Source organism: Geotrypetes seraphini, chromosome 1, assembly GCF_902459505.1.
Source record: "Geotrypetes seraphini chromosome 1, aGeoSer1.1, whole genome shotgun sequence".
NCBI classification, from domain to species: Eukaryota; Metazoa; Chordata; class Amphibia; order Gymnophiona; family Dermophiidae; genus Geotrypetes; species Geotrypetes seraphini.
Window position 1 is genome coordinate 10,423,592 of NC_047084.1, and position 26,485 is coordinate 10,450,076.

General features: G+C 46.2%; 1 protein-coding gene and 1 long non-coding RNA gene across 2 annotated transcripts in view; both read left to right on the forward strand.

Annotated features, from left to right (window-relative positions):
* Positions 1 to 17: 17 nt before the first annotated feature.
* Positions 18 to 14,608, forward strand: LOC117348332. The gene is made up of 2 exons (XR_004536971.1): positions 18 to 2,512; positions 10,167 to 14,608. It is a non-coding gene; the product is annotated as an uncharacterized LOC117348332 (long non-coding RNA).
* A 9,708-nt stretch (positions 14,609 to 24,316) lies between these two features.
* The window catches only part of CETN3 (centrin 3), a 57,943-nt gene continuing 55,774 nt past the window's right edge, over positions 24,317 to 26,485 (forward strand). The window contains exon 1 of the mRNA XM_033920461.1: positions 24,317 to 24,421. Coding sequence (XP_033776352.1) covers positions 24,405 to 24,421 — 17 coding nt within the window. The 5' untranslated portion in view covers positions 24,317 to 24,404. The remainder of the gene's footprint in view (positions 24,422 to 26,485) is intronic.

Consider the following 26,485-nt stretch of genomic DNA (forward strand, 5'->3'; position numbering starts at 1 on the left):
GGCATTTAGGGCCTTATTCTATATATGACTTCTAAAAAAAAATGGCACAATAAAGGATGTCATTTAACATGATTCTATAAAACACCTCTGAATTTAGGTGCAGTTTATAGAGTCATGCTTTGCACATGACTCGCATTTGGACACACCTATTTAGGCACGTGAAAAACAGGCTAAATGCATGCGCTTAAGTTGTGCACGGATCAGGCTTATTCTATAACAGTGTGCCTAACTTTTAGGAATGCTCATGATCTGCCCATGTTCCTCCTCTGGCCATACCCAATTTGAGATCCGCACACTAGAATTTATGTGCATCACTTAATAGAATATGTTTAGAAAGTTGTGCGCATAACTTCTGATTCGTGCCAATTATTTTATAATTGCCAATTATTGAAACTAAAGCTGCATGGGCAAATATGGTTGCACTATACTTGGTGTGGTTTGGACGTCCCCCCTAGATGTGCTTTGTAGAATCGCGCTTAAGAACACTTAGCAGTGCTCAACGTCGGTTGGACAACCATAATTTTAGACGCACTTTAAAGAATCAGATTTTTTTTAAAAAGACGGAAGATAAACGTCCACACAATGTCCTCAATGTTATAATTCTGATGTTATTACAATGACAAATTTATACCATTTGCCATTTTAAAAAAATCTGTTTAATATTTTATTTTCTGTCAGAGCTACTGAGTTGGATTTGAACTAGGAACATCAGTGGAGAAGGCTGTAACTTTAACCAGTCTGCTACACAGGAAGCTAACAAGCTGCATAGTAATTGTAAAACTAGGTTTTATAGGGATTCTAAGGAACATACGAATTGCCGCTGTTGGGTCAGAACAGCGGTCCATCATGCCCAGCAATCCACTAATGTATGAGCGTAGTTTGGGCTTCAGATAGACGTTAGTGTAATAGATGTGAGTTCTCTGGGCGGGACTTAGGCAGACTTTGGATGTTTCCAATGCGATCTTCTAAATAGGGTACAGGGATTTTATTTTTGCTTTATTTAGTTGGTCCAAATACTGTACATTTAATAAGTCACCACATAAACAGGACACATCCATACAAACATATTGCTTGGCAAACCTGCTAGCAAACAGCAATGTTATTTGCTAATTACAGCACATGAAAAACACAGCTTTAGGTTTCTTGCTAAAAAAAAACCCCACTTTTTTCACACTAAACAGTGCTCTAATCAGGTCTTTCTTCAAAACAAAGAAAGCACCTGAAAAAAATATATAGATTGCATAAATAATTTCATTTGCGAAAGCTTAAAAACAGATACAGACCTTAGCATTGCAAATGGAGGTATGCAGTTACAATGCTGACCTCATTGTGAGATCATCAAGGTGCACCTGCAAGGTACAATGCCACAATTAAAAGATGTGCTGGGAGTTGAACCCACAGAGGGACATAATCAATAGTCGTATAAAAGCTCTATGCGTCGGCGGCGTAAGACGTCCAGGGAAATGTGTCTATAATGGAAAGATGTCCAAGTCATTACATTATTGGCACGAACGACGTCCAACAAACACGTCCACATGCGCTATACCGAAGCATCCAAGTTTACCTACTAAAATGGCAATCGTCCAAACAGGACGTATAACTATTTTCGCTGCGTTCTGCTGGACAACTTGCTAGTCATATAGCGCTCTTTATCTATTAGTTATCCTGGCACATGTCCTACGGATGTCACACTGTCCCCAATAACGTCCTGCTTGCCCATATACAAACCACCACGTGGAAGTGTGACCCTTGTGGGTGTAGTAGGCATTGTGTGAGAAGTTAGGAGATTGGTAGGAGGATTCTGTGAGTGTGTGTGAGAACAAGTGAGTGTGTAAGGGTGACAGACAGGAGAGATAGTGGGAGTGAGGAAGGGCGTGCTAGGAAGAGTGTGTGGCCACCAGGGTGAGTGTGAGAGGGTGTGTGTACGTATGTGTACATGGGGGTGTGATGGAAAGAAGGGAACCAAACTACTCCCTAGGGGAGACTTAATCCCTGGTGGAGCTGTGCCTCTAGTATGAGGCCAGGGTGTTTGGCCACAATGGCAGAAGACCACCACACGACACCCTGCATAGTTGAGAACCCCCCAGTACCTATTACTGTGTAGCCAGTGTGTCCTAGTCTCTAAACCTGTCACCTATTGCTCCCACCCCCATATTTCAAGGAACTTCTTGCTTATTGTGTGTGCTATAAATATATATATATATATATAGGACACATAGATAGATAGATAGATAAAGAAGGATAACAATATCTTGGCAGGCAGATGTTTCATTTCTGGATATGTCCCTACGTCATCAGAATATACATGACAGATGTGATGTGCTCAGTGCCCTCATAACCCTGCATATGTGTGAAAAGGATGCAAAGGACTGACCCTATTCTCCACCATATCCTTCTTGCAGGCGTTATGGTATGTACCGTGACCTCGATTCCGTGAGGCGCAGGTGGCGTAGGGTCAACCGGGACAATCCAGCCCTCATCCGGCGCACCAGACACTGCCTTAGAGCTGGACGTAAGTGGCAGCCCCCCCAACACAGTCAGCACAGGTATGGCAGCTGCCATGTCATACCAGAAACCCTGAAACGTGTAGGTGACTATCAGATGCTAAAAAGCTATAATGGAGGAACGGGAGGTAATTGTCATATCAATGAATATCTCTGCAGTTGATATCAGCACTGGCAGCATACTAAGTGCTCATTATCCCAGGACAAGCAGGCAGGTATTCTCACTAGTGGGTGATGTCATCCGACAGAGCCCCGATGCGGACGTCTCACAAGCATACTTGCTTGAAGAAACTTCAGAAGTTTCGAGATGCCCGCACCGTGCATGCGTGAGTGCCTTCCCGCCCGATACACCGGGCGTGTCTCCTCAGTTCTTTTCTTTCCGCAAAGCTGAGAAGTTTTGCTTTAATTCTCTGTGCTGAGTGAACCCTTGTTCTTGCCTTCTAGTGCTCGCGGTTTTGAGTTTATTTCTCTTAATCGTGTGTTTTCTACAGTTGTTTTCTTATTAAAAAAAAAAAAAAAAAATTCTGTAGATTCGACTGGGTCGACTGCGAGACTGGGGCCCCGCTGCTTCGATCTTGCGGCGGAGCTTTTTCGGCCTATGTCCCGGCCTATTACCGGTTTTAAAAAGTGTTTCAAGTGCCAGCTCGCAGTTTCGTTGATGGACCCGCATCGACGCTGTTTACAGTGTCTCGGGCCTGAACATCTTCCGAAATCGTGCCGACCTTGTTCCACTCTAACAGCACGTGCTTTCAAGCGTCGCTGTTTCCTGTGGGAGTCGATGTTCACGATGGAAGCTTCCAAGGAACCTTCGACTTCAACCAGCGCTTCGCCTTCGCCTGCAAAGTCGTCCTCTACTCCTGCGGCATCGGGTCTTTTGAAGCCGGCCTCCTTCGTTCCGGCTTCGACCCCGCCTCTTGCTCCGGTGCCTTCTTCGGTCTCCTCAGATCAGGTACCTCAGACCGTTCCCCCGGTGGTTCTTAAGGTGCCTAAGGCTTCTAAGGCTAAGCACTCGACCACACGGGACCGCAAAGACCGTACAGGGGATCCCACTTCAGCTGCGGCTCCCCCCTTGTTGGCTTCGCAGCGGAACCTCCTGGAAGCCCAATTCATTGAGCTCATGAATACCAAGGGGCCCAGGTTGATTGCCACAATCCAGCATGGGCATGCGGAACCTCCTCGTGGGGGCAAGCCGCCTCCTCCTCCTCCGCCTCGCCGCTTGCTCTCGCTGCTCGGCTCAGAGGTTCGGCGTTTGGCCGCCAGTTCATCGAGGCGTGCTTCGTTTAGTGAGATGCCGCCTCTGGAACCCATCCCCGTCTCGGGCGAAGACAATTGGGATTTGCCTCCGGATAGCCGAAGCCCTGAGCGTCGTCAGGAGGACTTCTTCCGGAGCCCCTTTCCTGCCAAGCCATCTCTTGACCCATGGACTGCGGCTCTAGAGGCGTCGGCCCATCCTCCTCTTCACTCTACGGCCTCCAGCCCCATCTATTCGTTGGAGGCCTCTGCGGAACCATCTGGGCGCCGTCGTTCCAGATCTCCTTCGAGACGGAGGGAGGGGCACCGCTCCAGGCATTCTTCGAGACATTCATCCAGGCATTCTACAGTCTCGCCTCAGAAGAAGCTTCCTCGTGTGGGGTATTCATCTTCGGATATCTCCCCTCCTCCGGGCCCGGAGTTCGAGGGTACCTTCAGGTCATACTCTCCTTGTAGATCCCATGTCTCCTTGGATCAGGAGGCCTCGACTTCATCAAGTCCGTCTCACTGTCCTGTGTTGGCGGACCAGCTGTCTTTCATCTTTTCTGCGGCAGATGGCGAATGATCTCGACATCACCTTGGACTCGGGTTCCCGCTACTCCAAGGAGTATCTGGATACCTGCTGAGTCTCTTCGCCTGCATCTCCACAAGCTCCTTGACCAAACCTTCATGCGCTGTTTTGAAACACCGTACTCCATTCCTGCCGTTCCTGGCAAACTGGATGCCAGGTATCGCACGGTGAATCATAAGGGGTTTGAGGGCTTCCAGCTCTCCCATCAATCACTGTTGGTCGAGTCCTCCCTCAAACGATCTCATCCGTCCCAGGTGTATGCCTCGGTGCCACTGGGCCGAGAGGGGAGGACCATGGATAAGTTTGGGAGGCGCATCTACCAGAACTCGATGATGGCTTCTCGAGTTCTCAACTACACCTTCCATTTTGCCACCTATTTGGAGTTCTTCCTTCCAGTACTTCGGAAGTTTATGCCTTACATCGAATCTCAAGCTCATTTTGAATACGAGGAGGTCGTCACTTCACTGTCCCAGCTGCGTCTTCAATTGATGCAATCCACCTATGATGCGTTTGAGCTCTCGGCACGGGCTGCCACCTGTTCCGTAGCAATGCGTTGCTTGGCATGGCTTCGGACCATTGATATGGACCCGAACCTCCAGGACAGGCTTGCCAACGTCCCGTGTGCAGGTGCGGATTTGTTTGATGAGTCTATTGAGACCGTGACGAAGAAGCTGTCGGACCATGAGAAGTCTTTCCAGTCCATCCTTCGTCCGAAGCCTAAACCTGCTCAGTCTCGACCTTCTCGACCGCCCTTGATATATCAGCGGCGTTACACTCCTAGGCAGGCTCCCGCTGCGAGGCAACCAGCGAAGAAACAGCCCCCGCAGAAGTCTCAACAACAACCTAAGCCTTCTGCTGTTCCCAAGGCTCCTCAGCCTTTTTGACTCTCTTGTCGGGAGCATAACCAACACCATTCTGCTATCCCCTGTCTTTCCAATTGGGGGTCGCCTCCATCACTTTTACCATCGATGGATGGCTATAACCACCGATCTCTGGGTCCTTACCATCATCAAGGAAGGATATTCTCTTCAGTTCCATCGGGTCCCCCCGGACCATCCTCCAAGAGAGTATCCTTCCAACTTGACCCAGACTGCCCTTCTTCTTCAGGAAGCTCAGGCTTTGCTTCGGGCCGTCGAGCCGGTCCCTGTGGACCAACACAACCGGGGGTTCTACTCCCGGTACTTCCTTGTTCCGAAGAAGACGGGCGACCTGCTTCCTATTCTGGACCTCAGGGTGCTCAACAAGTTCCTGGTCAAGGAGAGATTTCGCATGCTGACCCTAGCTTCTCTCTACCCCCTCCTCGAGCAGAACGACTGGTTATGCTCTCTGGATCTGAAAGAGGCCTACACTCACATTCCCATTCATCCGGCCTCTCGCAAATTCCTCAGATTTCGGGTGGGACACCTGCATCTGCAGTATCGAGTGCTTCCTTTCAGCCTGTCCTCGTCTCCCAGAGTTTTCACCAAGTGTCTGGTGGTGGTGGCCGCTGCACTCCGGAACCATGGTCTTCAGGTGTTTCCCTACCTCAACGACTGGCTCATCAAAGCTGCCTCGGCGACCCAAAAGACTATTTGGTTCCTGCAGAGTCTGGGGTTCGAGATCAACTTCCCAAAATCCCATCTGCAACCGACCCAGTCTCTTCCCTTCATCGGGGCAATTCTGGATACTGTCCAACTCAGAGCATTCCTTCCTCCACAGCGCCTGGAAGCTCTTCTTCATCTCTGTCAGTCAGTGTCTTCTCGCCAGTCCATCTCAGCGAGACACATGATGGTTCTCCTTGGACACATGGCCTCCACGGTTCATGTGACTCCTTTTGCCAGACTTCACCTCAGAATTCCTTAGTGGACCCTGGCTTCTCAATGGACACAAGTGTCAGATCCTTTGACTCGTCACATCCTAGACACTCCTCTTCAGCAGTCTCTACGTTGGTGGATGATCTCTTCAAATCTATCCAGAGGTTTGCTGTTTGACACTCCTCCCCACCAGATGGTTCTCAAGACCGATTCCTCGACCTATGCCTGGGGAGCTCATCTGGACGGTCTTTGCATTAAGGCTTCTGGACCAGTGCGGACCGGCTGTGCCATATCAATCTTCTGGAACTCAGGGCGATTTTCAATGTTCTTCAAGCTTTTCAACATCTGCTTCACGACCTGGTGGTTCTCATTCGCACGGACAATTAGGTCAACAAGCAGGGGGGCACGGGATAGGCCTCCCTCTGCCAGGAAGCTCTCAGAGTCTGGGATTGGGCGATTCGCCATAACACCTTCCTAAAAGCTGTCTACATTCAGGGGGCGGACAATGCCTTGGCAGACAACGTAAGTCGTCTCCTCCAGCCTCACGAATGGACTCTCCATTCCAAGCCCCTTCATCAGATCTTCTCTCAGTGGGGGACGCCCCAGATAGACCTCTTTGCGGCTCCCCACAACTTCAAACTGCCTCAATTCTGCTCCAGGATCTACACTCCTCATCGCCTCGAGGCAGATGCCTTTCTTCTGGACTGGAGGAATCTCTTTCTATATGCATTTCGTTTCCTCTCATTCAAAAGACTCTGGTCAAGCTGAAGTCCGACCATGCCACCATGATTCTGATAGCTCCTCGGTGGCCCAGACAGCCTTGGTACTCCCTTCTACTTCAACTCAGCAGCAGGGAGCCATTCCTTCTTCCAGTGTTTCCTTCACTGCTTACTCAGCATCAAGGATCTCTACTCCATCCCAACCTGCAGTCTCTCCACCTGACAGCTTGGTTCCTCTCAACGTAACTCCCCTCCAGTTTTCCAAAGCGGTGAGGGATGTGTTGGAGGCTTCCAGGAAGCCTGCTACTAGACAATGCTACTCCCAAAAATGGACTAGATTTTCTACCTGGTGTGTTTCTCATCGTAAGGAGCCTCAATGAGCCTCCCTATCTTCTGTGGTGGACTATCTTCTGCACCTATCTCATTCTGGCCTCAAGTCTACATCGATACGAGTCCATCTGAGTGCAATTGCGGCTTTCCATCAGCCTCTGCAAGGGAAAACTCTCTCTGCTCATTCTGTGGTTTCCAGATTTATGAAAGGACTTTTCCATGTCAATCCTCCTCTCAAACCTCCTCCAGTGGTTTGGGACCTCAATGTTGTTCTTTCTCAACTTATGAAACCTCCTTTTGAGCCTCTCAACAAGGCTCCGCTGAAGTTTCTCACTTGGAAAGTGGTTTTTCTTGTTGCCCTCACTTCTGCCCGCCGAGTCAGTGAGCTTCAGGCCTTGGTGGCGGATCCACCTTTCACAGTATTCCATCATGACAAGGTGGTCCTCCGCACTCATCCGAAATTCCTGCCTAAAGTGGTCTCTGAATTTCATCTCAACCAATCCATAGTTCTTCCTGTGTTTTTTTTCCAAAGCCTCATTCTCACCCTGGAGAATCAGCTCTTCACACTCTGGACTGTAAACATGCTTTGGCTTTCTACCTGGATCGCACCAAACCACACAGAACTGCGCCTCAACTTTTCGTCTCCTTTGATCCGAACAAGTTGGGACGCCCTGTCTCGAAGCGTGCCATCCCCAACTAGATGGCGGCTTGCATCTCTTTCTGCTATGCCCAGGCTGGATTACCCCTTCCCTGTAAAGTCACAGCCCATAAGGTCAGAGCAATGTCGGCCTCTGTAGCCTTCCTCAGATCGACACCGATTGAGATTTGTAAGGCTGCCACTTGGTCCTCGGTTCATACCTTCACCTCACACTATTGTCTGGATACTTTCTCCAGACGGGATGGACAGTTTGGCCAAACAGTATTACAAAATCTATTCTCCTAAGTTGCCAACTCTCCCACCATCCCATTGAGGTTAGCTTGGAGGTCACCCACTAGTGAGAATACCTGCCTGCTTGTCCTGGGATAAAGCAATGTTACTTACCGTAACAGTTGTTATCCAGGGACAGTAGGCAGCTATTCTCATGTCCCACCCACCTCCCCTGGGTTGGCTTCTATGCTAGCTATCTGAACTGAGGAGACACGCCCGGTGCATCGGGCGGGAAGGCACTCGCGCATGCGTGGTGCGGGCATCTCGAAACTTCTGAAGTTTCTTCAAGCAAGTATGCTTGTGAGACGTCCGCATCGGGGCTCTGTCGGATGACATCACCCACTAGTGAGAATAGCTGCCTGCTGTCCCTGGATAACAACTGTTACGGTAAGTAACATTGCTTTCTCTGAACCTCTTCTCTGCAATGAACTGCATTGTCAAGGAGGCATAACTGAACAAGGGATATACGCCTCAGAAACTACCGGCCACATGTTGGTCTGGAGGTCACCTTCATAGCTGCAGACCAATGTCAGGCCTGCTGTTGTGGAGGCATATATCCCTTGTTCAGTTATGCCTCCTTGACAATGCAGTTCATTGCAGAGCAGGGGGTTCAGAGAGACACTATCCGATTCTAAGCATAATGTGTGCTTTATAGTTGCACCTGTTACCCTCTATTCTGTGTCTATCTGCTACCTCTCAAAGCTCACCTTCTTGTGAATGTGCTCTTCCTTGGCAGCTGTTCTGGTATGCAACCTATTGCCACCCAAAATGTGGGTGATGAGATACTGGTCAGTCCACTGTGTCAACAAATACATCAAGCCCATTCAGTGTCACCTGCATATGCCGGCCACCTGTTTAGATGTATACCGGTGTAACTGTACACAGAAAGTATTTTACATATGTGTTACATACAGTGTTCCCTCTAAGCGGGCGGGTGTTGTGAGCAAACTTTTTTCACTGTGAGCTAAAAATATCGGGCGCCAGCAAGTTATGAGCCAAATAAATATGTTGTCAAAGTTGCTGATACATGAGGATGAGGTATTCAAAGGAATTTTAGGCCTACACGCTAAATTAAATAACGTTAAATAATATTTTTAAGAACACAAAACAACGCATTAATTCTTGAAAGTACAAAATTCTTTATTTTTTTTTTTTTTTTTTTTACCAGAAAAACTCAAATTTAGTTTAAAACAGTCTACAGAAATTGTAGGGATGAAATGATATCTTAATAAATGTTTTACAACAAATGTAGTTATGTCTGTTACATCCATATGTGTAAACTGTAAATTAAAAACAGTCCAGAAGACAATACGTTTGATGCTTTCAATTTCTAGACAATCTATCAATTCCAGCTTCTACACAAAAGTATAAATACATTAAAACAAAATATTGAAAACCATTTTATTGGGCACAAAGTTTGCCTTCAGTGAGAAGAGTTCACTCAATATGTTGTAGAATAATTGTTGTGAAACTGGAATGGAATCAATTCTTCACTCAAGTTAGATATCATCAATATCTTCATCATCATCCCCAAGAAGAGGCGGTCGGAGCGTACGCGAGTCCGGCTGCCTCTCCTTGTTGGCGAGCTGAGCGGACCGTCGGGATCGACCCCCCGCACCCCCTAGGTACGCCTCTGCAAGTCTTGCCTTGCCCGGATTTGCCGCTCTCTTCCGGTGTTACTCCCCCCCCCCCCACCCGACTCTCCTCTCGCCGCCCTTCCATCTGCCGTACGCCTCTTCCGATCGCCCCCCTCCCTGCTCGCACCCCCACCCCGACGTCCGATTCCTCCCCCAGCCTCCCCTTACCTTTGCGACGCGTTACATGGACTGCCAGCTCGCCTGCCTGCAAGCACGTGTGTGCGCTGTGACGAGAAACTTGTGCGCTGCGATGTAATATTTTGTGCGCCAGCGCAGCTTAGCGGGAACACTGGTTACATATGTGGCCTGACCTGTCTCCCACTTAGTCTCACTGGGTTGGGTGGGGGAGGGAGGGTTGATAGGTAATTGTGTATGTAGTATGCAACCAATGCTCGCTATGGTAACCCTAACTTCATATTCTTACTGCACACAGGTCATGCACAGCATGCTGCTGAGGGCCTAGCCCAGGAGATGGTGCAGAACATGTGCCTACAGGGAGGCAATGGCAGAGGCTGAACAGGAGGTGGAAGGGTACTCTGCATCTGAGGAAAGTCTGCCACCTGTATAAACTTGTATAAAATAGTTCATTTTTAGAAACACTTGCCAAACACTACTGTTATTTGAACTTGCAGACTCGCACTTCTTCAGCACACAGCTTTTAGACAGACTGAAGCAAGTTTAGTGCCACCAATATTTTCACCTCCCTTTGCCAACAGGCTACACTGGTCAGCACTTCTGCCTACACATTCTCCTCTGTATACTTTGGTAGTAACAGTCAAATAATGCACACTCTTCTGTGGCAAGCTCCAAAGAGAATTTTCACTGCACCACCCTGTCTTTCTATAGCTATGGCTCAGTATATGTGGGAACTTTCACCGCCCTTATACAGAATAAATGACCCTCAGGACAGGAACAAGCTTTGGCCACTTGAGACAGCCTTACTTTTAAACCTGGCTTCAAACCTCAGCTGTGCTGGGGTTCTCTCCACCCTCCACCTCCCCACACCAAAGTCCATTCACACTGCTGTCCCCAAATATTCAAACCTCCATTTCAATCCTTTTATCAAAAGGATCATTTGTTTAATTTTTAAACAGGTTTCTGCCTGTCACCAAATAATAATGTACCTTGTAGGAGGTTGATTTTTTATTCATTCCCCTGCATGTGGCCTATAGTGGAGTCCTTGCTATTTGCATGCTTGTATTAAAATTTGAAGGAAATAAAGCAACAAAGAATGTCATGTTCAAAAGTGTAGTTTACCTACCTGACTATCCTGTTTTCTTCTTTTCTAACTGAATCATTAGCAGTGCAAGCACCCCCTGAAGATCAAGGAGCCGGCCGCGAACCAGAGGAGGCCGGGAGGAAGCGACACCAGGGTCCCCGGTGGGACCAGCAACACCACCACCACTGCCGTCTGGACCTCCACCACTACCGCCAGGCCCATTACCAGGGTCCCCAGCTGGACTGGCACCTTCCCTCACCTAAACCCCTACCCCTCACTCTCCTGCCCTTCCAGTTCCAGACCCCATCCCACCCCCTTTCCTCTCTGTCCCACCCCAGGAGCAGCATAACCAGACTCGGGAAGGGGGTGGCCAGACAAAGGGACTCCCTCTCTGCCCTCTTACAGGAGGTGCAGTCTTTGAGAGGGTGTGTGGACAGGCTGGAGCATGCCCTCATACTCCTGGCAGGTGAACGAGGGCATGCTTCCAGCACCCATGAGCCCTCTCAATGACTGCCATTTCACCACCTCCTCCTCCCTCTCCTGAGGTAGCTGAAGCTGCTCTTGGGCTCACCTGCCCTCTCGCTCCCTTTTTTTCTGCATATAGTTTTGTTTGTAAATAGTTTTTTTTAAAGTTTTAAAGTTTGCAGTGTTTTATTAAATAAGGTTTCCATTGGTTTATAGGTGTTCTGTGTGGTTTTCTCTTCAGTTTAGTGGACAGAGTGGAAGGAAGATAGGGTTCAGGAGGTAGTCAGGAGGTGTAACTATCACTACACTACTGCATCAGCATGGGCCCTGGCATTCCTTTTGAAAATAAGAATAAGGTGATATGGAAACATTTAAGTTCTTTATTGGTCTCTGCAATTCTATTACCTCCTAGCCACTCAGATGTAGAATCATTGCACAATCCAGGAAAGCAGCAAGTGAGTTTAACGTTATGCAACTGTAGCTAGATATCCCAGCTATGCAACGTTATGCAACTGTAGCTAGATATCCCAGCTATGATATGCAGAGTAAGCTACTCCCGGTTCCAAAGTGGAAGCCTACATGAGGAAGAGGGAAAATATCACTGTGGTAGACTGTAAAGGTTGCATAAAGGGCTGCTGCTAGGAGAAGTCAGGCTGTAGAACAAGAGGACAACGGAATGAGACATCTGGGTTTTTCTTCCTTCCACTGAAAGCAGTGGAAGTAAAACTCAGATTTCTCAATGCATCCTTCTTTTGCTGGAGCCATATGGTAACCACACCCCCAAACTTAAAGAAAGCAACCTACACGCAGTGCTTTGGTAAACCAGCTGTGCACCTTGATGATCTCATAATGAGGTAAGCATTGTGCAGCTGCACACCTCCATTTGCAATGAAGTAGAAGCCATGCTAAGGTTTGTATGTTTTTTTAAGTTTTTACCCTTTTGCAAATGAAGCTTTCTGTGCAATCTATGTCATGTGCTTGCAACTTTTGAAAGAATGAACTGATTGAAGCACTAAAAAAAGGGTTGTTTTTCAGCAAGAAACCTAAAGTTGTGTTTTTTATTTTCTGTAATTAGGAATAACATTGCTGTTTGGCCAGAAAACTAGTAGGTTTTGCATGCAATATGTTTGTATTGTGGCTTATTAAATGTATTTGGAGCTAAATAAAGCAAAAATAACATCCCTGAACCCTATTTAGAAGATCGCATTGGGAAAGTCCAAAGCGCGTCCAAGTTTCGCCCATAGAAAGTCCCGTCTAGCTAAAGCTCAAACCACACTGAAAAGTCAGCTTTTCATTCACCTGCAATTTCCACGGTACATAGACGCACTAGGGCACCCAAATATGGGAACTGACGTCCATATCGAAGCCTCTCCCTTACCACACCTAGGTTACGCCCCGCCTATGTGGTTAGGTGCAGTTTTTCACAAAGGACGCCTACAGAAATGGAGACTGCTCTGAAAACTCAGTTACATTATGGGGATGCCTATCTGTCAATTAACACTTGTTAAGACCCTTAAATCGCTCATTAACCACTTAATTTGGATGCTGTAGGCACCACTTAGGCGCACTTTATAGAATCAGGGCCTTAGTGTCTTATTATGTTATTGAAAATGTCACCCAAGTGTCCTGCGAATGAGTTAGCTAACATTGTAAGTGCAAGATGGCTAAGAAGTATCTTAGTGATAAAATATGTGTTAGATAGCTTTGCTCTGGCATATCTGTTACTGCTGTTGCTGGGGAATTCAATGTGAACAAATCAACAATAGGGTGTCTTCATCCCCCCTCTGCACACACACAAATCATGGTATATTTGTTGATTGATTGACAAAAATGTTGTAACTAGAACCTAACAGGAACCTAACCCTGTTTTTATCATGGGAACAATGCTTCATCTTTTGCATTTCATGCTTTTTCTGTAGAACCTAAAACTTGCAAATAGCACTGTAAATGTAACTGTGTGTTTAAAATGCACATAAAGTCTCTTCCTTGCACAAAACTTCTTCTTTCACCTCGCCTCAAAAAAATTGCAAAATTCCACAACTCACCTAAATTATGGGGCATCAAGCAGATGTCCAGTTTGTCACCAGCTAAAGCCACCACTGTAACCTTAATGTGCAAAGTATTTTGTTTTAAAGATAGCTACCAAAACATGTTTGTTGCCTTTCAGTCCTCTGTAGACAGGCTATACCAGACTTGACCAAGTCCAGTCCTCAAGGCTGCAAGTAGTCCAGGTTTTCAGGATACCCTTAATGAAAATGCATGAGAAAGATTTGCATGCAAATCTTTCTCATGCATATTCATGAGGGATATCTTGAAAATTTGATCTTCTTGCAGCTCTTGATGACTGAACTTGGACAAGCTTGGGCTCTACAGTGCTGCTGTGTTTTAGGGAACTGGATTCTTGCTTTGTTGAGCAGTACTCTTATTGTTTAAAACAGGGGTGTCCAACCTTTTGGCTTCACTGGACCGCATTGGCCGAAAAAAATGTTTCTGGGGCCGTACAAACGTGCAAATGCTGCAGTAAGACACAGGAGGGAGCCGGCAAGATGGTAAACACCCAGGGGCAGCAAAGGAAAACACTGCATCACCCTCAACCGGGGCCACACAAAATTCTTCACTGGGCCGCAGGTTGGACACCCCTGGTTTAAAACAAAGTGATTGTAAACCAAATAATTTCTTGAGTAGGATTTATTAATGATCTGGAAATACTATGTTGCTTTAAGGGAAAATCCATTTGATTATAGCTTTCTACTGCTTCAAAAAAAAGTTTATTTAAAAAAAGCTGATTAAAGAAATATATAAATATATTAAAATATTCATTAAAATGAACATTTATTGTATGTTGAAAAAGAAAAGTATAAATAAATATTTTCTTTATATTTAAAATTAATTATGAATAGTGTTGATATGTATGCTGAATTGTAAGTGCTTAAATTCAAGTTGGTTTGAAGTATTTATATGCTTTGTAATTTGATCCAAGATGCTGTATCTATGGCAATTCAGATTTTCAAATGATCACTCCTTTTAGTGAAGGAAGTAAACCACGTCTGCAGAGAAATGCAGCCTATGGGTCAGTCTAACATACTGAACAGAAACTTCATAAATGTTGTATCTCAGTTTCTAGTATATTTGTATAACATCTGTGATTTGCACAGACTATACAGTAATGATAATAAAACTGTTACATGCCATCTGAGTTTTGTCATCATTTTTTCAAGAGTTCTAATTAGCAATCTGTGTCCAAAACAAAGAATGGGATATGCAGTATGATTGTGAACCTGGTGTATGAAGCTTACTCTGTATTTTTGCCTTGACTAGACTGTAAGCTCTGTTGAGAAGAAACTGACTCATTTTTATTTGTACAGTTCTGTGTATGTCTGGTAGTGCTATGTAGATACGGCTAGTAAATGAGCATGAATGACACATTTGAAATACTACTGTATTTCCCCAAAGATAGGCTGCAGCTTATACATTGATTTTACAAACCTGGCTATGGGGTGCGGCTTGCTTAAATGGGGCAGCCTATCTAAAGGCATGAAAACTCTTTTTAAAATCACGTATGTTTTAAAATAACCCTCCCCCCCCCCCCCCGTGCCTTTCTAAAATCCTGGCTCACTCCTGTCTCTCCCTCGCTGGACGGCTACCAGCTGCCTTCTCCAATCTCACGACCAGCGGTGCAGGGCAGGAGTGAGCTTTCACACTCCAGCCTGGCCCTGTGCCACTTCCTGAATGGCTGCCGTCAGTTCTCTCGGGACTCACTGAGAAGAATGATGATCCATCTACTAGGGCAGGGGTGCCCACACTTTTTTGGCTTGTGAGCTACTTTTAAAATGACCAAGTCAAAATGATCTACTAACAATAAAAATACCAAACATATACCCCCTCTTTTACTACAGTGCGCTAGCCGATTTAACACGCGCTAAGTGCTAATGCGCCCATTATATTGGATGGACACGTTAGCATTTAGCACGTGCTAAATCAGCTAGTGTGCTTTAGTAAAAGACCCCCCCCCCCCCATATTTATTTATATATATATACCGAGTGCACCTCTTCTGTCCTCCAGACCTCGTTCCATTCCCCAACCAACATCTCTGTCCTTTCAGGAGTCCAGCTTTTCTTCCTCTCTCCTCCACCCCTATTGGCAACATGTCTCCCTCCTCTGTTCTGATCTTGCATCTCTCTGTTCTTCCTTAGGGTCTCTTCCCCTCTGTCTCTTCTGTCTGCACCTCCCATAGTCCAACATCTGCCCCCTCTCTTCTGCCTCCCCTTTGTTTCAGGTTTCTCCCTCTATCTTCCTTCTGCTAACATTTTAAGTCCAGGTCTTTGTCGCTCTCACTCTCTGTCTTCCCCCTCCCCAGGGCCTGGCATCTCTGTCCTCGGTTTAGAGTGTTTCCCCTCTAACCCCTCTAATAGTCCAGGATCTGCCTTATTTGCCTTGTCTTCCCCCTCCCTTTTGGTTCAAGGCTGCTTTCCCACCCCTCCGCAAGGTCCTTATGTCTCTTCAACCCCCCCCCCCCCCCCGATCCAGCATCTCTAAGGCATGCCGGAGTCCTCGCAACGGGCACAATTTTACCCTGACGTACGGAGCCTTACCTCCGCTGCTTCCCTGCACATAGTGACTGTCAGGTCAGTTCTCACCTCCATTCTTCCCTCTGGGCCTACCACAGTTGAAAGTTAATTACGGAAGCCTGCAGAGTGAACGTAGCAGGCTGCTGTCAGCTTCTGTAGCACGTTACCTCTGCACCGGTCCCACACCTCTTCTGACGTCGGGGGCGAGACCGCGGCAGAGAGAACGTGCTACAGAGGCTGAGGCAGCCTGTTACGTTTGATCTGCAGGCTGCCATAATTACAGTGCAGTACTTTAAAGGTGAGTAGGTGACTAGGGGAACGCTAGGGAGAACACTGGCTCTGCGATTGACCGGTAGATCGCGATCAATGTTTTGGGCACCCCTGTACTAGGGGCACTAAGCATGCTTAAATGCAGATTTAAAAGCCTGAATTATAAAATTATACTTCAAATTAGAAGTCTTACTTAACATGCATTTGCTTAGAATGGCTTTCCTCAGCTATTTGCCCAAGCTGAGGTATATGTCTATTGCTCTCCTTTACTAATGCGTAGCATGGGTTTTTTTATCGCCGGCAACTGCTCCGATGCTCATAGTGAGCGTCGGAGCAGTTACCACCACTGCTGGCGTTAAATCCTGCGCTATGCGTTAGTAAAGGAAGGGGGTATATCTTGCCGAACTCTTTCTTATTTGAAATTGGTGTTCCTTTCTGTTTTGTTTTATTTAGAAATGTAAACCACCTAGATCTGCTAGCCAGTACTGGCAGTAGAACAAGTTCAATAAACATAAACATGAGTTTGTGGTTTTGTAAATGCGACAGAATTGACCATAGAGATAGCATATTACTGTACATATTCCATGCAGTACTGTAGAGAACTTAGTTACTGAGTGCTGCAGAATAGCCACATACCACAAAATGGACAAATGTAAAAGGCTATTTCAGCACATCACAAAATAAAATTATTTTCTATGCGGTTTAAACACCAGTCCTGTGGAGAAAGACATTTTTCTGCTTGTCTTTTCTTGCTTCCCTGTTACATGATTGCCCCCATGTGTTGATGAAATATATTACAGACACTGGAAGAAAAATTGATAACCCTTATTAAACAGGTTTCTCAACTTTCTCTGCTATTCTCTTCATATAGTAACATAGTAACATAGTAGATGATGGCAGATAAAGACCCGAATGGTCCATCCAGTCTGCCCAACCTGATTCAATTTAAATTTTTTCTTCTTAGCTATTTCTGGGCAAGAATCAAAAGCTTGGGTTTCAACTGCCAAAATCTCTCAAAACCTACTCCAGCCCATCTACACCCTCCCATTGAAGCCTTCTTCAGCCCATCCCCTAACAGCCATATTCAGACACAGACCATTCAAGTCTGCCCAGTACTGGCCTTAGTTCAATATTTAATATTTTCTACATCCTCTGTGTTCATCCCATGCTTCTTTGAACTCAGTCACAGTTTTACTCTCCACCACCTCTCTTGGGAGCGCATTCCAGGCATCCACCACCCTCTCCGTAAAGTAGAATTTCCTAACATTGCTCTTGAATCTACCACCCCTCAACCTCAAATGATGTCCTCTGGTTTTACCATTTTCCTTTCTCTGGAAATATTTTGTTCTACATTAATACCCTTCAAGTATTTGAACGTCTGAATCATATCTCCCCTGTCCTTCCTGCTCGTGATCCCCTTAATCATTCCTAACATTCTGTTTGCTCTTTTCGCAGCCGCTGTGCATTGCACAGATGACTTCATCGACTTATCGACCAGTACTCCCAGGTCTCTTTCCTGAAAGGTCTTTCCAAGTACCGCACCAGACATCCTGTATTCGTGTATAAGATTTTTGTTACCGACATGTTTCACCTTACTCTTATCCACATTAAACCTCATTTGCCATGTTGCGACCCATTTCTCAAGCGTGTTTATGTCACGTTGCAGGTCTTCGCAATCCTGTGTCTTCACCACTCTGAATAACTTCTTATCATCCTCAAATTTAATCACTTCACTCGTTGTACTAATTTCCAGGTCGTTTATAAATATATTGAAGAGCACAGGTCCAAGCACTGAACCCTGGGGCACTCCACTCGTGATGCTTTTCCAGTCCGAGTATTGTCCATTTACCCCCACTCTCTGTTTCCTATCTGCCAACCAGTTTTTAATACACATGAGTATTTCACCCTCTATTCCATGGCTCGCAATTTTTCAAAGTAGTCGTTTATGCAGGACCTTGTTAAACGCCTTCTGAAAATCCAGATATACAATGTCGACCGGCTCGCCCTTGTCTATCTGCCTGTTTACTCCCTTGAAGAAGTGCAGCAAGTTTGTCAAGCAAGATCTTCCCTTGCTGAAGCTGTGCTGGCTGGTCCTCATCATATTGTGCCCTTTGAGGTGATCAATGATGCAGTCCTTTATCAGCACCTCTACCATCTTTCCCGGTACCGAGGTCAGACTCACCGGTCTGTAGTTTCCAGGATCTCACCTCAAACCTTTCTTGAAGATCGGCGTGACATTCGCCACTTTCCAGTTTTCCAGAATCTTTCCCGATTTGATTGACAGATTGGCTATTAGTTGAAGCAGTTCAGCTATAGCCACTTTCTGTTCCTTGATTACCCTTGGATGGATGCCATCTGGTTCCGGGGATATATCGTTTTTAAGCTTATCAATCTGCCTGCATACCTCTTCTAGACTGACCGTCAATCCTGTCAGTTTTCCGTCCTTGTTTCCTGCATATAGCCTGTCGGCTTCCGATATATTGTGTATATCCTCTTCGGTTAATACAGATGCAAAAAAATGTGTTCAGTTTGTCGGCGATGGCTTTGTCCTCTTTTAGCATTCCCTTTATTCCATGGTCATCCAATGGCCCCCACCGCTTCCTTCGCAGATCGTTTCCCTTTAATATATCGAAAGAACGGCTTGAAGCTTTTCGCCTCCTTGGCTATTTTTTCCTCAGTCTCTTTTGGCCCTTCTTACCGCCTTGTGGCACCTGCTTTGATGTTGTTTGTGCTTTTTCCAGTTTTTGTACATTTTTGACTTTTCCATTCCTTCTTGTCTCTGATTGCTTTCTTCACTGCTACAGTGAGCCACGCCGGTTCCTTGTTCTTTTTCCTCTTGGATCCCTTGGTGATATGCAGTATATATAGATTTTGCGCCTCGGTGATCGTGTCCTTGAAAAGGGACCATGCTTGCTCTAGTGTTTTTACAGTGCTTATCCTCTTCTTAATCTTCTTCTCCACCATGAGTCTCATCCCTTTATAATTCCTTTTTCGGAAGTTCAGTGCTGTGGTCGACATTCTGGATCGATGTTTTGCCCCTGTGTCCAGGTCAAAGCGGACCAGATTGTGATCACTGCTTCCCAGCATCCCTTCTACTTCTACACCTTACGCCGGTCATCGTAGTCCATTTAGAATTAAGTCCAGAATTGCATTTCCTCTCGTATTTTCCTTGACAAGTTGTTCCAGGAGCAATCGCCTACAGCATCCAGGAACTTGGTCTCCCTACTGCAGCCGGAGGTGCCTAGGTTCCAGTCTATCCCCGGATAATTGAAGTGACCCATGATAACTGTGTTGCCTCTCTTGCAGTTGCATTTAATCTCATCCGTCATCTCTCCAATTTCTTTGGACTGCCCTGGGGGTCGGTAGTAGATGCCGATCTTCATTTCTGTTCCTTTTGTCCCTGGAATTTTGGCCCATACTCTACCTTATTTTTCATTTCCAGCGTGTTTTCTCCGGTAGACTCAATTCCTTCTTTGATGTATAAGGCAATAACTCCACCTTTTTGACCTATTCTGTCTCTGCGGTATAGCTTGTATCCTGGTAGCACATTGTCCCAGGCGTTTTACTCGTTCCATCATGTTTCCATGACGCCAATAATGTTAAGGTTATCTTGTTGTGCCATAGCTTCCAATTCCCCATCTTGTTTCTTCGGCTTCTTGCATTTGTGTACATACACTTGAGTTTGACACCTGTTACTTTCTTGCAAATTATTCCCTCTTGTGTCCTTTTCTATTTTGCCCATGATCCGGTGAGTCTTCCCCGTTGTCTTCCTGCACAGTATCCTCTGGGTATACCAGTACCCGAACCATCGACTCCTAGTCGACTTTCCCCTTCTTCTTAGTTTAAAAACTTCTCAATTTCTTCCTCACTAGGGAGGGAGGTATGTTTAGTTACTTGATCCACCATAGACTTAACAGCTGCTGAAACTCCGATCCATAATATAAAGTTTTTGGCACCCTCAGGAAGCTTTCCGGAGTCGCTCATTGCTCAGTGACTAGCAAGGTGATGTCTGGATGAGCAGGAAAAAGGGTGGTTTTATGCATTTGTGCCGCTCATGACCATGCACTTTGAAGTTGTTGACTGTTGGAGCTCCAACTTTTAACTCCCTGAATGCATCTGTGAAACGGTAACCGACTTGAAAAGCCTTTGCACTGATGATCATCTCCCTAGTCGAGTGCAACTATCACCTCTTGACTACCAGCCCCATACAGGGAACCAGAATCATCCAGGAAAGCATTTGAGCCCTGGGACAATAATGGCATGGAGTCTGACCTCCACTCCTCCCAGTCCTGCTCCGCTTAATCAGTTAGGCTGGGACCTGGCTTTCTTGCTCTGTGATAGGGAGACCTCTGAAAGAGGAATCCCTCCCTTGTGCAATGCCAGCGCACCCTCAGGCAGCACAGTACAACCCAGGTCCATCACATAAGCTTTCCACAGGAGATTTACAAATTCTGGGGTAAATCCTTGAACAGGTGGCCCCATTGACCCCTGCAGAACCTAAGACTGTTTTCTCTTGGGCTCCACAGTGTCCACACACTTGTGTTTCGCACCATCACTTTTTGTGGTTTCTAGAAGGGATTTTTGCCCTGCAACTCAGACCTGCTGTGGTTCCCAGCCCTAGAGGACTCAGAGGAGGCTAAGCCCAAGGTTTCCACCCCTTCAAGTTCCCCATGGCATGTGGTACATAGATGCTCCTTAGATGATTATCCAGTGCAAAACTGGCATAATATAGGGGCAGAACAACCTGAGGAGTCCAAATCCTTGATGGAATTAATCCACAACTGGAAATCTTTGGGCTGCCAGTCGAATAGACATTGACTGAGGACTCCACCCCCATAGATCCTCGCGGCACAATGGGGGGAGATTAAAATGCTGCTGGCTTCCTGAAACTCAAAGAGAATCACACAGGAGCCCCACAGCCTGAGCTCAAGCCTCTAATAAATCAAAGACGAGCTGGCTCCCAGGGGAACAGACCCCAAGCCTTGAAGAAACCCAGATCAAGCTGGTTCAGGTACATTTGGGGGTTGCCCTGCGAGCTGCAGTCCGCCCTTGTGAGCCTTTTTGGAGCTGAAGAAGTTCTAGATGGTTTTCTATGTCGTTTGTCAGTAGCTCATCTAAATTTCAAGGGGGCATGTTTTGGGCGGGCTTATGATCTGGATGTTTTGCAGCAATAAATCAAACATTTTGCAAAACGTCCAAGTCACAGTTTGGATATTTGGGGCTAGACCTGCTTTCATAACAAATAAATGCCAACAAGGGCCAAATTGTAAGTCAGAAAGGCTTTGGATCTCCTATCTCCATGGGACCCTGCCTAAGCAGGCTGCATCCTCTGGAAAAGGAAGCAGTTCACCCACCAGCAGATGAACCAGATCCATGTACCACAGTCTGTGAGGCCAATCTGGCATCACCAGCAGCACTAGAAAGGGACAAATGCAATCCTATACAGAAGCTGGTGGGAAAACATACAAGGGCTCCTACCTGGGTCATTGCTAAAGCAGAGCTCTTGTGAGACTATTTCCCTCTGGCACTTCATTTTGGCATTGCTGCTCAAGGGCATAAGGTCAAAGACTGACTGCCCCAATCAGACTAGGAGGAGCTAAAAGTCAGGAGGAATCAGCAGCGGGTCGGCTTGGGAGCAGGCAGGCTTCGACATGGGTTGGCTTGAGGGGAGGGAAGGAGGGAGGAAGGGGGTTGGACAAAGAATAGAAAGGGACAATTGTTGGGCCTGAGTGTGTGAGTGAGAGGGAAAGAGATGGTGCACATGGGGAAAGGAAAATTGGGCATAGAGAGGAGTTAGGTAGAGATGCATGGGGAATAGAAGGATGAGTGGGAGAAATGTTGTATATGGTGGGGGAGAGGGAATAGAGGGATAGATTGATGGGGAGGAATGTTGGGCATAATGATGGAGTGAGAGATGTAGCATGGTGTTGGAGAGGGGTGATAGGAGAAATAGGCATGGTGGGCAGTGGTGAAAAAAGAGCTGGAGGATTTATTTATTTTTATTTTAAGCATTTATATTTACTTATAGTCTAAGTAGTTTACATTCAGGTACTCAAGCATTTTTCCCTATCCTGGCAGGCTCACACTCTATCTAATGTACCTGGGGCAATGGGGGGATTAAGTGACTTGCACAGGGTCACAAGGAGCAGTGTGGGATTTGAACCCACAACCTCAGGGTGCTGAGGCTGAGGCTCTAACCGTTGCACCACACATGAGAGAAGATGAGAGAGGAAGAAAAGTTGGACTCAAGGAGGGACAGAGAGAGATGGTTGGAGAATGGAATGAGATCTGGAGGAGAGGAAGCATGCAGGAGGCAGAAAGAAATATTTGGATGCACACTCAGAAGGAAGTGCAACCAGAGACTCATGAAATCATGAAACAACGAAGGTAAGATAAATGATTTGATTTTCAATTTAGTGATCAAAATGTGTCAGTTTTGAGAATTTATATCTGCTGTATATTTTGCACTATACAGTATTTATCTATTTTTCTATAGATATTACTGAGGTGACATTGCATATTTTAAAGTCATCTGCCTTGACCTCTTTGAAAAACCCTAAATATACTGTAAATGATAATTAACATTTTCTCTGTGTACAGTGTGTTTTGTGTTTTTATAATTTTGTGGTTACTATTATGTATTAATAAGATTATATTGTGTGTATATGAAAAATGGATGGAAGAAATTGCATTACAATTAGTACTATTATTATGGGGGTGGAGTCAGGGGCAGAGTTTGGGCAGGTCTTGGGTGGAGCTTAGGCAGGGGTACTTGGTTGGTATTTGTTAGGCTTAGGGGATACTTGGCTTGAAAAGGTTGAGAAACACTGATGTAGGACACGTTTTCCGTACTCTCTTGTTTCCTAGGCCTAGAGCTTCTAAATTAACCCAGTTGGAAAAGGAAATTTGGGTCCACTTATGACAAACCCATCCCATTATCAATGATGCAGATTCCATAATATTTCAGTGACTAGAATTAAGGAACTACATGGCTTTGGGGATGTAAATTTAAAACCAGGACTGGGCAGTCTCCCTGCTGGAACTGGGGAGCTTGGTAGGGTGCTGTCATAGTTCTCCTCCTCTCACCCTTCCGACATCGGAGGAAAGGCCTCCTGGTTAGCCACGTGTAGGGGCAGTGGTTTTGTGAAGAGAAGTGCGACTGTGAGGAGGGAGCTGGCCAGAGGAGGTAAACACCTCCGAGAGGGAGGGAGGTACGAATTTGAAACACAGCAGAGGGAGGAAAGGACAAGGGACGTGTTGGGGCAAGGAAGGGAGGAAGAGGATTGCGTTGGAACAGGAAGGAAGGAAGAGGATTGCATTGATACACCGTGCCAAAATATCTATTGGTAAATAGGGCCAGTGGTTCCCAACCCTGTCCTGGAGGACCACCAGGCCAATTGGGTTTTCAGGCTAGCCCTAATGAATATGCATGAAGCAAATTTGCATGCCTATCACTTCCATCATATGCAAATCTCTCTCATGCATATTCATTAGGGCTAGCCTGAAAACCCGATTGGCCTGGTGTGGTCCTCCAGGACAGGGTTGGGAATCACTGAAATAGACTATAACTGTCAACATCATTCTAGATAGCCATGGTTGGTATAGCAGCCAATTTACCCAGCTCCAGCCAGGGCTAATGTAAGACAATCCTGAATTTCTGCCAAGTCTATTTGCATTTGAGACGGAACGTAACGTTTTCAATTGGATAGAACCAGGAGCTACAACAACCATACTGTCCTAAAATGTCCCCGTTAAATGCCCGAAGCCTTGCCCCCACAGATCTCGTAACACTACCTTAATCCCACTTTTACTATTTCCATCCATAGCCGAGCTTCTCATTTATACACCGCGCAAAGACATTTGGGTAACTATTTTAGCATTAGCATTTCAAAGCCATCCAATTCAACAAATAAGATCCCACCACAACAAAACCTTTTCCGCGTTGACAACCATGCTGACCATTCAAAGCCACTTAGAGGGTTTGAACCCGCCTACTGAGGTGAACTCAACCAATCAAAAGGGGATGATCGGTTGTTGGGGGCGGAGGATTGGTTGTTGTAGTTTGTTGTTTTTTTTTTTTGCGTGCGAGCTGGGAAGGAGCCTTTGGCCGTTGCTGCGTGTTGTGTACTTTTGTCCGAGTGAGGCATTATGAGTCTGGCTTTGCGGTAGGTTTAAGCTGCTGGCAGGACGTGTTTGATTCTTCCTAGAGGCAGTGACTTGTGTTCCTGGGGAAAGTTCCCATCGCCCCGGCAGGAGCATCTGAGAAGCCGGTGCTGCAGGCCGTCCGTTAGCGCTTCCTGCTTGCTGTCTTCCCGCTCAGGCTCCCCCTGTGCTCCGTAGCTGTTCTGTGGGAGAGGCGGGAAGCACAGCTGAGCTGACCAGCTGACAGACCTGTGACCTCCCCCCCACTCCACATCACTTTCCCGGAAAGATGGATTCTCTCTACTGGTCATTGGGCCGCGATTCTTCTGGGCAGACCTGTTCGGCTGCATTACGGAAATGTACACGTATTTCTCGCATGAAAAATACGTCAATGGGTTTCATGACATTTAACGGTGAATTTCCATGTCTGTTAAGGTTTTAAATACCTGATGATTTCAAAGTCAGTCACTAATAAATGGCAAAAGCCAAACCCTACCCCAAATACTCCATTGGTAGTGTTCAATTATCGAGTGTAGTCCTAGCTTTTAATCTAATAGTCCCCGTTCCATACATTTATAGGTCATTTTACACATTTTGGGTTGGGATTTGTAGCCTTTATTGGTTTTGAAGCAACATATATGGATTGTTTTGCTTTTGAAGTGTTTTGTTAGCTACTGTACTTGAGGACAAATTAAATTGAGATTATTTGAGCTGACCACCTCCCTGTAGGTTTTGTAGTAGAAGAGTTCAAGTTTTCCGTTAGTTTGGGTACACTACAGAGGTGATAGTTGATATTTAGAGAAAGGTGGCTAACAGTGACACTGAGGGGGATCATTTATTAATGGTTAGCTTGTGCTATCTACTAGTGCAGGGGTTCCCAACCCTGTCCTGGAGGACCACAAGGCCAGTCGGGTTTTCAGGATAGCCCTAATGAATATGCATGAGATAAATCAGCATATAATGGAGGTGCCAGGTATGCAAATTTGCTCCATACATATTCATTAGGGCTATCCTGAAAACCCGACTGGCCTAGTGGTCCTCCAGGACAGGGTTGGGAACCACTGCACTAGTGTCCATAGGAATATAATGGGTCCTGAAACAGAAAATGTGCACTAATAGTAAAATGAGTTCCTAGAGGTTACATTACATTACATTGGTATTTAAGGATAGCTAATATGCCCCAGAAGGAGTTCAATGTGATTAGAAGAGCCTGGTCATATCCAAGGATTACATTACTTCATTAGGGTTCATGACACAGATACTTGGTTTGTGTTCATTTAGGTATATGATTGTGACATATGACACATATAACTTGGTTTGTGTTCATTTAGGTATATGATTGTGGCATATGATTTGGAGAGAAGATTGGCTATACAGGCAGTCCCCGGGTTAAGAACGTCTGACTTATGTCGGGCTTGTACTTATGAACCAGGGTTTGCTTCTCCCTTCCTATACCAAGTTCTCCTCTTCCTCCCTTCTATGTCCCAATGCGCCCCTCGTCATCCTTCCCTCCCTCTGTGCCCCAAATTTGTGCCTCCCTCCCATGGGTGTTTACCTTCTCTGGCCGGCTCCCTCCTCCCAGCCACATTTCTCTTCACAAAGCCGCTGTTGTGGTTCCTACATGTGGTCCATGGCTGACCCGGAAGCCTTCCTTCTGACATCGGGGGAAAGGCCTCCTGGTTAGCCAAGTATAAGTGCTGTGGTTTTGTGAAGAGAACATAAGAATTGCCACTGCTGAGTCAGACCAGTGGTCCATCATGCCTAACAGTCCGCTCACATGGCGGCCCTCTGGTCCAAGACCAGCACCCTAACTGAGACTAGCCCCACCAGCGCACGTTCCTGTTCAGCAGAAACTTGTCTAACTTTGTCTTGAATCCTTGGAGGGTGTTTTCCCTCTGGAAGAGCGTTCCAGCTTTCTACCACTCTCTGGTTGAAGAAGAACTTCCTTACGTTTGTACGGAATCTATCCCCTTTCAACTTTAGAGAGTGCCCTCTTGTTCTCCCTATCTTGGAGAGGGTGAACAACCTGTCCTTATCTACTAAGTCTATCCCCTTCAGTACCTTGAATGTTTCGATCATGTCCCCTC